At 51.2% G+C, this 15,116-nt stretch overlaps 1 protein-coding gene across 5 annotated transcripts in view; it reads right to left on the bottom strand.

The window, feature by feature from the left end:
• DTX2 (deltex E3 ubiquitin ligase 2) overlaps positions 1-15,116 on the bottom strand; it is a 36,420-nt gene that overhangs the window by 11,660 nt on the left and 9,644 nt on the right. For all 5 annotated transcript variants that reach the window (XM_033110540.1, XM_033110539.1, XM_033110541.1 and 2 more), the window contains 3 exons: positions 12,410-12,764; positions 9,713-10,349; positions 3,574-3,674 (listed from right to left, as the gene is read on the bottom strand). In XM_033110540.1, coding sequence (XP_032966431.1) covers positions 3,574-3,674; positions 9,713-10,349; positions 12,410-12,677 — 1,006 coding nt within the window. In that variant the 5' untranslated portion in view covers positions 12,678-12,764. The remainder of the gene's footprint in view (positions 1-3,573; positions 3,675-9,712; positions 10,350-12,409; positions 12,765-15,116) is intronic.

The raw sequence follows: 15,116 nt of genomic DNA on the forward strand, positions 1-15,116 counted from the left end.
AAACCAAACAGACCAAAAAATAAACAAACAAACAAAAAAACCCCTGTTAATCAGTTATTTTATTCTTTTTATGGCAAAACTACCTTATGGCCAATTAGTTATGCGGCATAAATGTCTGCAGCAAAGATGCTACGGTGAAAATACTGGACACGATTGAGGACAATCTGGGACGCAGCCTGGAGAGGGCCCTTGGCCTCAAGAGAAGAGAGGGAGCGAGAGCTCAATACCCAGATCACTTCGAGAAGTTACTATAACATACATGTTAGAGCCTTAGCGACTACAGAACGGCATGGAGCTGGGCCATGTGCAGGCCGGGCCTGTTCACCTACAACCTTTCTGCAAGACCACTACCGTATTTCCCCGAAAATAAGACCGGGTCTTATATGAATTTTTGCTCCAAAAGACCCATTAGGGCTTCTTTTCAGGGGATGTCTTATTTTTTCATGTACAACAATCTACATTTATTCAAATACAGTCATGTCAGCTTCTTCTGGAATATCGTTATAATTCTCCAAACCCCGAATTCCGGCTTGAATTTCTTGCGACGCCATTTCCTGTAGAACCATTGGCCCCAATCTCTCATGTCCAGCAATAGAGCTCTCCTTAAACGAGCACTTCTTGTCCATGTAGCATGCTCGTAGTGCACTGGCAACACAGCTGTCAGTGATTCTATCCCAGGTATTCTTCACCAAGTCACGACCTCTTGCAGGCTAGGCTTCACAAAGTTTCCACGCTGATTTCTCTCCATTCTATTTGCAATGTAGTCATAGATTTCCATGCGCAAATAGTCCTTGAATGGCTTGTTTATTGCAATATCAAGAGTCTGGAGGTAGGCAGTCATTCCTGCGGGAATCATTATTTGATCTATTCTTCTCTCTGCAAGGAAGTTCTTCATGTCTTTAGCACAGTGAGTGCTGGCTGAATCCCAGACTAGCAGACCTCTTTCGCCACCTCGCAAAACAAGTGGCAGCATTAAATCAACCCACTTCCTTATAACTGCTTGTGTGCACCAGGCTTTTTTGGTTTCAAGAACATAAATGCCTGAAACACGTTCACCCTTATCTTTTTTGCCCTTAGTGATGATTAGAGGTGGGGCTTTCTTTCCATCCAGACGAATTTCTAAAATATAGGTAACACGTGCACTTTCGTAACCAGTGGAGGGAACGTAGATTGACGAGGCACCCCTCTGATCAATTGTCGTTTGAGATCCTTGGCCCATAAACACTGCAGTTTCATCCACAGCAATCATGTTGGAGAATTGGTATGTAGAAAAGTCGATGCCATCAACAAAGGACTTGAATGCAAGTGCATGTTTAATATCTTCAGTGTCTTCCAGCTTGAACAGTGTTGTCTTGTCGATCTTAGAGGCAGTTCATATCGCTGAAGGAAGCCATCCAGCCAGTGTTGTGATGCTTTGAATTCTTCTGGGGATATTTCTAACTGTGGTGCCATTGCAAAGGCAAATGCTTGAATATCAGCCCTGCACACAACCAAAGCCTTTGTTCTGCTGTCAGCAATCCATTCACAGATGATGTCCTCCAGCTCAGGAAATAATGGTTACCGACCTGAGACACACTTGTGCTTCTTAGCATTTCCCTCGTCCACCTGTTGACTGAGGTTACTATACTCTGCTTGCCATGTTCGGATCATTCGGAGATCCACCTTCTTCTCTTTGCAGAAAGCCGTAAGATTCTTGCCCCGGGAGTCCTCCATGATTTCTTTCTTGTACTCAACGGAATAACTCTTTCTTTTTGCACACTCATCTTGTTTGGGGGTCAAAATATTATTCCCTTTAACTCTACCATTAAATCAAGTGTTAACTGAAGACTTACGAGACAGGAGTGGCAAAAAAATTGATGACAGTTACACGACGAAAAATTGCAGGCACCAAAATTCAGAAAACGTTTCTTTATTTCACACGAGTGCATTAAGTACATCCATTACAACACACGACGTATTGAATTATGAAGATTCACATTAGACACAACCACATCTGTTCATTATCAAGTGCGCACGTTATTTGTGCGTTGTATCTGTATTCCGATTGGTCATTTGGCAATGTCTCAAGTTCATCTGTTTATATAGATGTTTACCTCTCATCCAAAGGCGCCCACTTGGGTATTTACAAATACTTAATTATAATTTATATTATCATTTAAGTATTAATATCAATAATATTACTTAATTATATTTAATTTATATTAATATTTTATAATTCAAGACGTCCATGTGTGTTGCAACAGACGTACTAAATGTGTCCATCTGGCTGACGATCGTAACTGGGGCTTATTTTTGGGGTAGGGCTTATATTCTGAGCACCCTGAAAAATCATGCTAGGGCTTATTTTCTGGTTAGGTCTTATTTTCAGGGAAATACGGACACACACACACACACACACACACACACACACACACACACACACACCCTTATCTGACTTACCTATGGCCTCTGATGCCACAAGAAGATCTAAACTGGGCAGGAACTCTCTAGTTACCACATCTTTGTTCACTGCTTTCTCTGCCCTAGCAAAGGGTTGATGGCTGAGCAGCTGAAGCAGGTGCCAGAGGGCCTACAGGGCAGGGTCTCCCCTTCTGGGGCTTTCCCGACCCCCCTCTTCCATCTTCAATCACCTCTCTGACTGGTCTTCCCACTTCCTCTAAGGGCCCTTCTTCCCACGATCTCTGTAAGCTTACACACTCCCATGGGGGGTGAAAGGGTGGGCAGAGGTCACCCCATCGCACCGAGACTGTTCATCTGAGCTGTCCAGCCACACTCCTCCTGCCCCAGGCCAGCTCTGCCTGTCTATACACAGCCATCAACCCCTCATCCCTCCCAGCTGTCCCATCAGACCCAGGAGCAGCACAGCGGTAACTAAGAGGCCAGATGCTAAGGACAGAGCGCTTGGGGCTGCAGCCCAGCTCTCCAAGGCGGGCCAGCTTACCTGAGGCGTGAAGTCAGGCTCCACGGGGTCTCCCTGCCTCTAAGACCGTCCCCTCCAATCCCCTCTGTGTTATCACAGTGGCTCACCTAACACACACTGGTGCTCTGCTTATTTCCATTTTGACCTTTCAATGATGGTTCACTACCCTCAGTTTACCTTTCTGTAACCCTTTACATTTCTCGTAAGTTAAAAAATAACTTCTGGTGTCTCCCTAACATCTGTAAAAAGAATTTAATAACAGTTCCAAGATGCATGGTTAACAAAAGATCTAGCTTGGCACAAAAGCCCCTTATTCAGCATGTCACTCCAGCTGAGACAGTTCTGAAATTTCCCAGAGGGTTTCTTCAGGGACATGCCTAATGCATTTCAGAACAGAGGAGTGACTCTTGAACCACAACTCAAGGTGATGTGAAAATTTAGAAGATGGGGAAAGGTCCACGGACCAGGGCAGGCATGGTCATCAGGCATGACCCCCACTGAGAGACGAGGGGCACCCCAGGCTCAGTCACCAGAGGCACAAGAGGTACTGCCCCTTTGGGTTTCCATGAGAACAGAGAGGGTGACCCCCACCTCACAGTTTCCCACACCCCCAAGTCCTCTTGGACCCCCGAGACCAGGAGCAGCGTGCCTACCTGCAAGCGCTTGCTGGACCCTGCTGGGCTTCGGCATGTGCACGGCCACAGTGGTGGGGACGCTCCCAGGGCTGCTCACGGGACCGCTGGGGAGGGAGGCACTTGGGGAAAAGAGAGAGCAAAGCTTAGTGTTTGGAGCTGACTTAGCAGAAACGGCAGCTGGAGAAACACCGGGTTAGGGATACATTGGTGCTGCTGAGACCCCTTCACGGTTTCACTTTCCACAGCTGCTTCTGTGGAGTGAGGGCTTCTGCTTTTCTCTTTCTTTTTTTTAATTAAAGATCCTGATGAAGAGTATCTGGAAAGAGGAGCAAAGAAATCTGAATTTCACCACTCTCAGATCCAAACTAACCTACAGAATCTGAATACTTAAGATGCTAAGCTCAGAGCCCGGCCCACCGTCACTTTCTCTGCCAAAATCAAGTGACGAAAGCCAGGCAGTGGACAGGAGGGAATGGCAGGCAGGGACTGCTGGGGTATGGGGGGGTCTCATCTTTTTACAAGGTATTAAGAATGAAGCTTTAACTGTCAAAAAATGTTTTCCTGGACAATCCAAAGACTCTGATGACAAAGAATTCTGAGCTCACCAGCTCCATCAAAATGAAAGCTTTATGGTGGCTGTAGAGGGGAACAGGGCAGAAACCACTGTAACAAGTGATCAAGATACATTGCCAGTAATATGACCAATCAGTATCAGAAGCCCTAAGAAATGACGCTCTGAGGATACATCATTTTTGTGGTTCCTGCCAAGACTGCACAACCTCAGTCCAAATCATGAGGAAACATCTCACAAACCCAAGTTAAGGGACATCTTACAAAGTAACTCACGAAAGTGTTAGGTTATGGCAGATGAAGAAAGACCCAGGAACTGTCACAGACAGGAGGAGGAGAATTAACAACTGGATGCAAAGTGGGGTCCCAGAGGATCCTGGGACAGAATGAGAACAGTGATGGAAAATCTGGTGAAAACCAAAGCCTTTTAGTTTAGTTAATTGTACTGCACCAACGGTAATTCTCTGGTTCTGGAAACTGTACCATGGTTATGAAAGACACTAATATGAGAAGTCAAGTGTAGGAGATACGGAAACTCTCTGTACTATTTTTGTAACTTTTCTGTAAATCTAAAATTGTTCTAAATAAAGGAAATTTTTTTTTTAAATGAAGGTCTCGCTTCTCACAGTGACTCCGTTCAACTCACTCATTTGGTTTTAGGCCATGTTTTTCAATGATAATCAACCCAAGTCCTTAAGGTTGGAGGGAGCCCTGCACTGGAGAACACACGTGCAGACGGCCCGAGATGGCTGCCAGCTCGCTCCTCCCCTCGCGATTCCTGAGTCCTCCCGTGTTAAAGGTGATGACACAGGAAGTTACGAAACCCTTCCGCGCAGTCCCTGCACTGAAGCTCCCCAAGGACAGGGCCTGGGCACATCCATCTCTGTTCTGCTGGGCCCAGCCTGGAGCCAGGAACCGGGAAGGTGCTCACAAATTGATGGACGGCTCCAGTCTACTGTGCCACCCGCACAGCTGCCAGCACTGCCAGAAGCCAATGCTTTCAGAAGCTGCCCCAGATCCTTCCTCACCACCAGCCATGGGTCACAGATCCTGCTGGTGGAAACTACAGGGCCTGCTCCAAACCAGAAAACCTCACACTCAGCTGGTGCTGAAAGCCTTCGGGGTCTCACACAGGGTCTGGAGCACAGCAGGTGCTCTGGTATTTATTTGGCTGAGAGAAGAAAGGGCTTGTTTTTGTTTCTGGATTGTCTTCCCCAAACAGAACAGCCTGTGCGGCCATACTACTCAATCAGCAACTTCTTGCCCTGGTGCACCCTCAACCCTAAGGAAACGACGCAACTGAGTTTGCAGTGCTCCGATTCCGCAGTGCCAGAGGGCTGGGCTAAGGTGCTGGCCCACTAAACTCTGTTTAATTTGGAACAAGCTCCATCCCTACCCCACTTTCTGAGCCTCTTCCTCCATTTTGGTTTTTTTTTAAAGGAAGGTAGATAGTCTCTGATGGTCTTTGCAATTCTCAGGTTTTATAATATAAGTAAAGGAATTTGAGAAGATATAGCTCTTCCAGGCATCTTTCAGCTCCCAAGCCAACTTTCCAGGGAACACTGAGCTTGAGCCCTTAGCTAGGAAGCCGGAAGGCAGAAGCTAGGCTCTACAATTGCTCAGAAGTCGTGGGCTATACTTAGTGGGCTCGGCACCACTGGCCCAGACGGGCTCCAGGAAGTGGGGTCTTCCTTCACCAGGGAGAGGCACCTATCTGAGGGAGGCCTAGTTTCACGTCTCACCCCCAAGAATTAGAGCAGAAAAGAGACATGCAGCGAGGCTTCCAGTGGGCAGCTTCCCCTGGAAGTGGGACCAGGAACCAGGAACCATGACTGGTTCTATTTGCATAGGGAACTCCTGATATGACCACTTCCCCTACGACGTATCCCAGCTCCTACCCACGGTTCCCTGCAGTGATCAGAGGGAATGACGCAGAAAAAGATGCATCCCAAGATGTGTGCCCAAGATGGGGATTCTCAGAGGCGGACAGAACCCTGGAGATCACAGGTCCCCTCCACCCTCCTCAGAGCTCAGAGGAGCAGAATGTTCCTGATGTGATCGGGCACCATTTGCTCCGTGAAGTGCCCTTCTGAGAATTTCCTCAGTCACTGTCTCAGGCCTCCCTCCCCGACTCCTCGGTTCCTGGGTCTACCTACTAGGCCCTACTTCGCCTTCCTTCTAACACCATTTCCAGGAGCTTCCGGATGGAGCTGAGAACATGAGACATGAGGACTTCTAGTCTTCTACAGAGACAGGATTTGACAGACTCAGGCGAGGGACAGTGCTAGGAGGCTGGAGACTAAGGAAATGCAAGCTCCCCACAGGCCAGCAAGCCAGCGCCAACTGGGGGGGCCTCCAACAACTTGGTCAGCACAAGGAGCATCAGATGTGGAGTCTGGACACCCCACTTCCAGTGCCTGCTCCTGCTTAAAGCTGCGTGCCCTCGAGCCTGTCGAGTCCCCTGACAAGCTTTAATTTCTCTATCTGTAAGATGAGAGTAATCCCCAAAGGCCCCAGGGCCATTGTGAGGCTACCATTGTTCACAGAAATGTCCATTGTTCCCCAGGCCTCAGAGGAACAAAGGGGGTACAGGAAAGCTGAAGGGCCACCAGGCAACTTCCTTAAGGGCCGCAAGAAACCCTGAAACCCACAGTAGTATCAGAGCAAAAGCAAACTTCAGAAACTGGCCAGCCCAAGTCCAGAGCTGGAAAGGGAACAGCACTGACCCAGAGGCCTGCAGTGAGTTAGGTGGAAGGCCCACGTGGGACCCAGAACTCCAAATCAAACAAGCCTCAAGAGCCTGGCTGACAGCAGGAGGGAGTGGGCCGCCTTTAGAGGGAGAATGGACGGCAGTGAGAACAGAGCAAATGAAAGCGAACTGGGAGAGCCATTCCCTAGGGCCACTTAGTGCAGGGACAAAGCACGGTGAGGCTGAGCCACAGCAGAACTGCAATAGTCTGCTGGTCACAGTCATCGTCCCAAGTCATTAAAATGCTCGACAAGCCGGCACACCCTCTATGAAAGAAGACGAGTGTGCATGACACATTTTGGAAAGTTTTCCACCCAACATCATTAAAACACAAGTTTTTGTGCTTAAAGGGATAAACTTCAGCTACCAGGAAATTTACTTAAATCCAGCAGCTCAGCGACAAAGGATGCACCTTCTCCATGTATTACCGCCTACTCAGAAAGCCTCCCAGGGCACAAGGAAATCAGCCAGCCAAGGTTTCACCTGCATTGAGCAAGAAGTGATTTGAAACCACATGGCTTTCACAAATTTTGGTTTTACTCTCCCATGTGTTCTACACATGGCCGGCTCTCCGGCTTCCCTAGCCCTTGGAGGTGGCCGTCGTGCTGCCTTCTCTCCTCCACACACGGTAACTTGCACCTGACGCTGCGGCATTCATCTGGCCTGGAACTACACCACAGCCCCTAGGGGCGACCAACCTGCCAAGTATTTTTAATCCTCCCAGCCCTGCTGGGTTTAAAAGGTCAGCCATTTACTCAGCCCCCCTCTGGCTCTACAACACCCATTAGAGAAGGGTTAACTGAAGAGGCCCCGCGACAAATTACAGACAGGAAAACCTTGTTTTTCAAAGCTGGGATAGGCTCATGCAAGTGAAGTACACCCCTCCCAGCTCCCCACGAGCTGGAGGAGATAAAGATGAACATCCACTTTAGGAGGCAAGTCCCTTTGAGGCTGTTTCAACTAACAGAGCCGGCTGGCCCGGTTCCCTCCTGGCTTACAATGCGGGGCACGCAGCGGTATGTGTGGCCCAGCAGCAAAGGTAAGCCTGTCTGGCCCAGCTGCTTTCCTTCAGTAACGTGCCTGGCCTGAACAAGTCTCGGCCCTCAGGCTGGGGAGGGGACACCAACGGGAGCCCCACACTTGGGAGAAAGCAACCAAGCCTATTAAGTCACCTGGCTAAATCCCAGAACCCCAGCTCTAGAACCATCTAGAAATTTGCCTCAAAATAATTTTAAGAACTTAAGAACCCCAGAAGGCTCGGCAAAGCCGACCTGGTAGCTCTCGCGCTGCTGATAATCATTCTGGGCTGGCAGACACAGCACTTTTCTCTGAAAGTCTGCCCTCACCGGGCACTGGGCAGGACGGGGCGAGCACACATCCTGCTTGCTTATTTCTATGTCAAAGGCCACAGAGAAGGCGCCCATCCCCAGAAGGATCTCAGATCCACACGCCCCAACTCCAGGGAGGAGATGCCCTGCGCCATCCGGGACCCAGCTCTCCTCTCTGCCACTCTCTCTGCTCTTCCCTCGGGATGCCGTCTGCCTTCCTCTCGCTCCGCCTTTCAGAGAGCTTCGAGAACTCCACGTGTCCCACACGGCCGCTCTGGGGCCTGGGTTTAATCCCAATCTCGTCAGCCAGCCTCAGTGTGTTTACCCGTAAGCTCCTCAGTTTACCTGTAAGTACCTCACCCGTAAGCACCACCCCCCATGTGGCCGTTACGAGGATTAATGCAATCGCTCACATAGCCTGCTCAACGGGGCGGCTAGAACGTGTGCTCAGAGAATGGCACTTGTCACTGTGTCTTATCAAAGCTGGCAGGGTCCTCTGAAACCCAGATTGGAAAAATGCGAGAGGCCCACAAAGCTGCTGAGGTCTTGGCCACACTAGGACATCAGCCCTCATCGTGGTCAAGTGGGCAGGGCCGGGGCTGGGTGAGCAAGGCAGCACCGCGATGCTGACTGGCTGAGTCGGTGCCAATCAGCAAGCTGCTGACCCCTGGGAGACAGGGCAGCCATGGGCCCGCACCTCCAGTCACCACGTGCCCAGGTCACCCTCTTTCAGAAATCAGCCCCCATCCCACTACCACTATGAATGCTCAACACGGTCTCCAAACCCAACACTGAGTAACGATCAATGACAAGGCCCTCACCAGTGGCAGGTCTCCAAGCACCCCGGGAACACCCCCACAGGGCCAACAAGAAGCTTGGCTCACTCTGAAGTGCCACCTGGTCTGAATAGGGCCCATCTCACCTTTCTCCAGGTGCAGAGCTCTGTTGGACGCTGGACTGCATCAGCATCGGAGCCATCCTGTCACCTGTTGCTCCTACCCCCACACTCAACACTTTGCTCTCCCCTCAACCAGCGTTTAAGCATCAAAACTGAGCTCACAGCCTTTCCTTGGACAAGACTTAGGGAGGGGACTGAACCTTCCCTGTCTATGTCCTCCGTGCCTGGCACACAGGAGTCAGCGAAATGTCTCAGGCACATGGCACCAGCTACGTGACACACAGGCACAGCCGGAAGGTGGTTCACTGCTCTACACAGAGGGCCCGATTCTCCCGAGAGAACAGAGACGACTGGTTTTAACCCACGTGGCACCTAGCAGCACTCACGTCCCAGAGGGCAGGTGGGCTCTATGGGAGGCAAGGCTGTGGGCAGCTGTGGCACCACATGGGACACGCAAAGGAGACGACGACATAGCAGGGACAACCAAGGAAGCAGGTGCCAGGTTTGCAGGCATTGGGGTGAGTCTCCCCAACTAAGTAAAAGCAAAACCCAAGCCTGCTGACCCCCAGAGGCCCCCAGAGGGACACAGCGACCCCCAGTAACACAAGATACCTGGCTCCACTGGCAGTGGATGGTCCTGGGGGCTGGTGCTGTGGTCCCAGGTGGGGGAGGCTGAAGCAGTAAAGGGGCTGGCTCCCCAGGGAGGGCGGCGCCCCACCCCAGGGGTTGGTGGTGTTCAGCCTGGGCGCAGACCTAGCCCCAGAGAGTGAGGGCTTGTTGTATGGGGCAAAGGCCTGGTGTGCCCCAAAGACAATGGCGGTCCTGGTGGGGGGCTGGGGGACAGGGTATGCGGGGAGGCTGGTCATGGAGTGGCGGTAGCGGCCTGACACGGGGCCAGTTCCGCCGCCGCTGAGGCACTGATGGCAAGAGCAGGCGACTCCCGTGTGGCCCGGAGGAGCAATGACGGTGGTCACCGGGTACGGGGGTCCTGCTTGGCGCCGCACGCTACGGCAGAAAAGCGAAGTCTTGTTGGTCTGCACGTGGGTGGCATAGTTGACGGTGTAGTTGTAGCCCAGGGGTGCCAAGTCCACGAGCTGGTTGCCCCTGGCCACCTGCTGCTCCAGATGGTCACAGACGCTGGCTTCGTAGGCTGTCCAGGAGCCGTCGTCACTCAGCCACTCCCACACGATGCCCTGGCCAGGGGCTGAATGCTGGGGGAACAGGTGTCTCCGCACGGCCCGCATGGTGCCTGTTTCATAAGGAGCGTCACACAGTAATGGTTAGCCTACTGGCACCCCCAAAACAAAGGGACTTGAAACATTCTTTTTTCTACAACCAAAATAAACTGGTATGATCTCAGTGTATTTACAGGGTCATGGTGCCATCTGCCCTAAAGGATGGCATAGGTTATTCTTGCCAAACTGGGGGTAAAAGGTAGAGCGCTCTCTTTAGGGAAAGGAACCATGGCCCAAAGGGACCAAGTGGCAGTGGGGTATCCGTGATCCTGGGCCGGGAAGTGCTGGCAGCTTAGGTCAAAGGACAGCTGTGGCTCAGACTCAATGAGGCTTTTAAAGATAACATTTGTAACGATGAAACCTATATAGCCTCACTTAAAAAACTGCAAACAAAAAAGTATCAAGAAAATTAAATCATCCATAATCCAACCACCAAGAGAAAAGCACACAATTTATATTACATTGCATTTCTTCCCATCTAGTCTTCTAGGCTCGTACATTCAGGGTTCAGGGAACCGACAATCATACTGAAAACTTTTCCTGCTATTTTCATATATTAAGCCATAAGTATTTCTTATGTCTCTAAAACTTTGTAAAACTCATTACTAATTGTTACGTAATTCTCTTCCATGGATGTACCACTCATTCCCTTTGACTTCTCAAGTAGCAACTATTGGGTAACACCCTGTGGTTAGCTTATATTCTTAATAAAATCAAAGCTGAAGATTAAGGAGAAAAAAAAATCTGTTTGGGCCGTGATTCCAATCGCACTTGCCAACAGATGATCACTGCAATTACCTTCCACCCGTCTCCACAACAGCCACAGGGAAACACTTAACCCCAGATCAGATTATGTCACTTCTGGGCCCAAATCACTCCATGGCTCCCTCTTTCAGAATAAAAGCAGTCGCTTTAAGGGACTGGAAAGCCCTGCACAATCCGCCCCCTCCCTCCTACCCGTCCTTCAGGGCTGTCTCATCCCTTGTCAGTGCCACCTAAGCTCGAACTTCAAATCAACTTCTCCCAACACTTGCCATTTCCACTCCCTGGTTAACACTTACTGCTGTCTAACACAATAACAATTTACACACTGTTTCTCTTGTTTGCTGCCTTTCTCAGTTGCTTGCAAACGTCATGAAGGCAGGGACTTTTATCGGTATCCAACTGACTGGAAGCCATCCTCCTTACTCACTGCTACAGGGATCAAAACATGGCTTCTCAGTCTAGGCACAAGTGACATTCTGGGCCCATGATTCTTTGTCACGGGGCTGGTCCTGCGCATTATAGGACGCTTAGCAGCATCCCTGGCTTCTACCCACCAGATGCCAGTAGCACCCTGCCCCACTGTCATGACAATCAGAAATGTCACCAGACACGGCCCAATGTCCCGGGGAACAAAATCACCATGCATTAGAGGTTCAGGGCACAGCTCTGGGAGGAAGTTACTGGCCCCATTCTCAGTAGTACTGATCAAAACGTACAGAAACACGAAACGTGAGTGCACAGGGAATGAGGCAACCTCCCCAGGTCCCACAGCTATGGTGCACTGGAGCCAGAACGCATGTCTGGGCCCCGTTAACGAGCATGGCACACCGCCTCCGTGCCAGCTGCCTGCCAGTGCGAGCCTCACACCTCTGCAGGTGGAGGCAGGCATTCCTGGTGTGGGGGTCGGGGGTGGGGAGGCAGCGCTAGGAGGGCGTCTGCACTGTGCTCCCACGGCCCCTGTAGATGACCAGCAAGTCCTCCAATAACAAATACCATCATTTCATTCAAATGTTGATGAGATGCCCGAGGAACTGAATTCTTGTTTCTATCTATGAACCTGTGGTAAGATGGGTTTCATTCTATGTCATTTCACTTCAAGTCACAGAACCTATGGACGACGGTAAGTAAGGACTTTCTGTATATCTCACACTTGTGGTACCTGCTATCACACAGCACCCGCCCTCCCAACCACGTGCATTTCAGGGGCACGCCTGAGCTCTGAGCGTCAGTTCTGTAACCCCAACACCTAGCAGGGTGCCCAGCCCTCAGCAGGCGCTCAGACTGGTACCAGAAGCAGAATGTGTCTTACCAGTGTCCTGGCGGAACTGAGTCCAGCTGGGGAGGTCGATGATGTACGGGGCCAGCGAGGGGTCGGCCTGGCCCAAGGGGATGCTGTGCGCCAGGCTCCCGAGCCCGAAGCGCTGGCCCTTCTGCTGCACGAACTGCTGCTCAATGTAGCTACAGACAGTGGCACTGTAGGGATGCCAGATGCCCAGCCCGTCCTGCCATTCCCACACGGCCACGGCCACGGGGCTGGTGTACGCCTGCGCCAGGGAAGGGCTTGGGGCCATGGCCATCTTCCCCAGGACTCCCTCTGCTTTCCCAAACGGCTTCAGACCCCTCTGGGCTGCAGTCTCCGGTTCATTGCCCAGTGCTTCCAGCAGCTGTGAACAGGACAAACGAGCAGTTATCGACGTACAAAGTGGCCCTGCCGGAGTCAGCCTCAGTGCAAGGAAAAGAACTCTCCCTTTCCACAGTCACTTTTTCCCCCCTAAAATCTTAAGGGCACCGTGAATCAAGTACCTGATCCTGTCTCTTTGCTCAGACGGCCAGGAAGAGTCCATCAAGCAGTCTACCTACCTCTGCAAATGTTCAGCAAGATACAGTGAAGTGAGTTTTGGGTGCTCAGCATTGGCCCAGCTTCTGCCTTTTTACCAGTAATTTCCCTCTGGCCCACTACTAAATGTATCCTTTTCTACTGAATGTATTTTTGTTTGTTTGTTTGTTTCTAATTAAAGTTTATCGGGGTGACAATGGTTAGTCAAGTTACATAGGGTTCAGGTGTGCAATTCTGTCATACATCTATTTGTCACACTGTGTGTGCACCACCCAGAGTCAGGTCTCCTTCCATCACCACGTATTTGATACACTGCATCAAGTTTTATGAGTCACTCCAAATCTCTTGTAGACAGATGACCCCTTACACCCGCAGGATGAGTCTGTCCTTTCCAAAGCCGGTTTGTGAGACCCAAACTACCTGCTACAGATGGGAAAAAACTATCTCACAAAGGAGTAGGGCTCAAAGACCCCCAGAGGCTCCATGGCAGAGCTGGGACTCGCAGCACGGGTCCCAGCTCCACCGGGGTCTCCAGACGCAGTCCCCAGAAGGCACCATGAACCTAGCACGATGTCTCCGATAAAGATTAAAATCTCCCGGCTGCTGACACTGGCCTCCCTGTACCCACTCCCTCCCGGTGCCTGCGCCTCTGCCCAGCGGTCAGGTCCACAGAGCTGCCACCCATCACTCAAGACACTCTCCTTCCAGTCGCTCTGACCCGTCCTCTTCCCTCCACACTCTCCTCGTCCCTCAGGCCCGGCCTGGCATTCAGGGAGGCTTCCCTGGCCCCCAGCACATGAGCTTCTCCTGTACAGCACCACCCAGAGCTCTACGCACACACACACATACGGGTACGAGGACATCTGTGCCTTTCTGCCCCCACTCCCACCCCAGTGAGCAACCCAGGGAGTCTGCCCCGGCCACAGCTGTGTCGCCAGCCCCAGCATAGGCCTGGTCACGTGGTCTTAAACACGTCAGTGCAAAACCCGGCTGAGTGGAAGTGGACACTGAGTCTATGCACCTGCAGCTGTGTGAAGGAACAAGGAAGTCTGTGAATGCACCGTATCCTGGCGGCCCCCCAGGGCGCCAGCTCCCAGAGTGCGACAGATACAGGACCAACATTTAGTGACAAACACCAAATGGGCTTGTTTTCACTGAAGCCTAATGGACTGACATGATAGTACTTGTCCCACTTTATGGATAAGAAACCAAAGCTCGAAGCGGTCAAGGTCTTATTGAAGGTCACACACACACTGCTAAGTGGCAGCACAGAGAGCAAACCCAGATCGATCGGCTCTGACGCCCCAGCCTGAACTCTACACCTTGGGCTCCACTCACAAGCCCCGCTTAGAAAGGGAGAAGGAAGAAGAGAGAGGAACCCACATCTCGAGCACTCTTACTGCACGCTCATGCAGGCTGGGGCCAATAGGGTTCCCAGTCATACCATCTGCTCTGATTCCCACACAACCACCTAGAAGTACAGGCATCAAAGTTTACCCCCATTTTGCAGATGAGAAAACCAAGGCCCAGGTAGCTGCAGTGACTAACCTGCTTACGCGGCTAGTCATAAGGCTGGGAGCCTGGGCTTTCACTGCTATCCCTAACATTGCACTATACCATCAAGATCTCAATAAAAAGGCCCAGACCACCACCCTCCAAGGAAGGCAGAGCTGGAGCACGACATGAAAAGGAACAGTCATGGGCTCTGCCATCATCTCTATTCACTGTGTCATCCTAATGAAGGTCCCTAAGCTCTTCAAGTTCACTTTCTTCCATTGGAAGTGGAGATGCCAACATCTATTCTAAGTGCTTTGCATGGGGATCAAATAGATGCGTACAGAGCACCCAGCAAAGCACCAGGCACACAGCTGCTATCAGCAGATCTTGGCCTCCCTCCTTTCCCTGGGCCTCTCAACCCCAGTACCTCCCCGCCCTGCAAGTGGGAGTGAGGAGTAGCAGCCTAGGGCAGCACTGAGACGCACAGCATGCAAATGCAGGCGATGAGTCAACCCTGAAATAACTGAGCACACCTGTGGGTGCCAGGGCTGCCACCGAGCTGGCAACTGCTCCAATAAAAGCATATCCCACTCTGGAGGATTAGACCTGGGATGCCCTCGGGCTGACTGGCTGGTTTATTAGCTCAGGGCCTGTAATTAGGAGTCTCTGGAACCACATCCTG

This window comes from Rhinolophus ferrumequinum, chromosome 7, assembly GCF_004115265.2.
Source record: "Rhinolophus ferrumequinum isolate MPI-CBG mRhiFer1 chromosome 7, mRhiFer1_v1.p, whole genome shotgun sequence".
Classification (NCBI taxonomy): Eukaryota; Metazoa; Chordata; class Mammalia; order Chiroptera; family Rhinolophidae; genus Rhinolophus; species Rhinolophus ferrumequinum.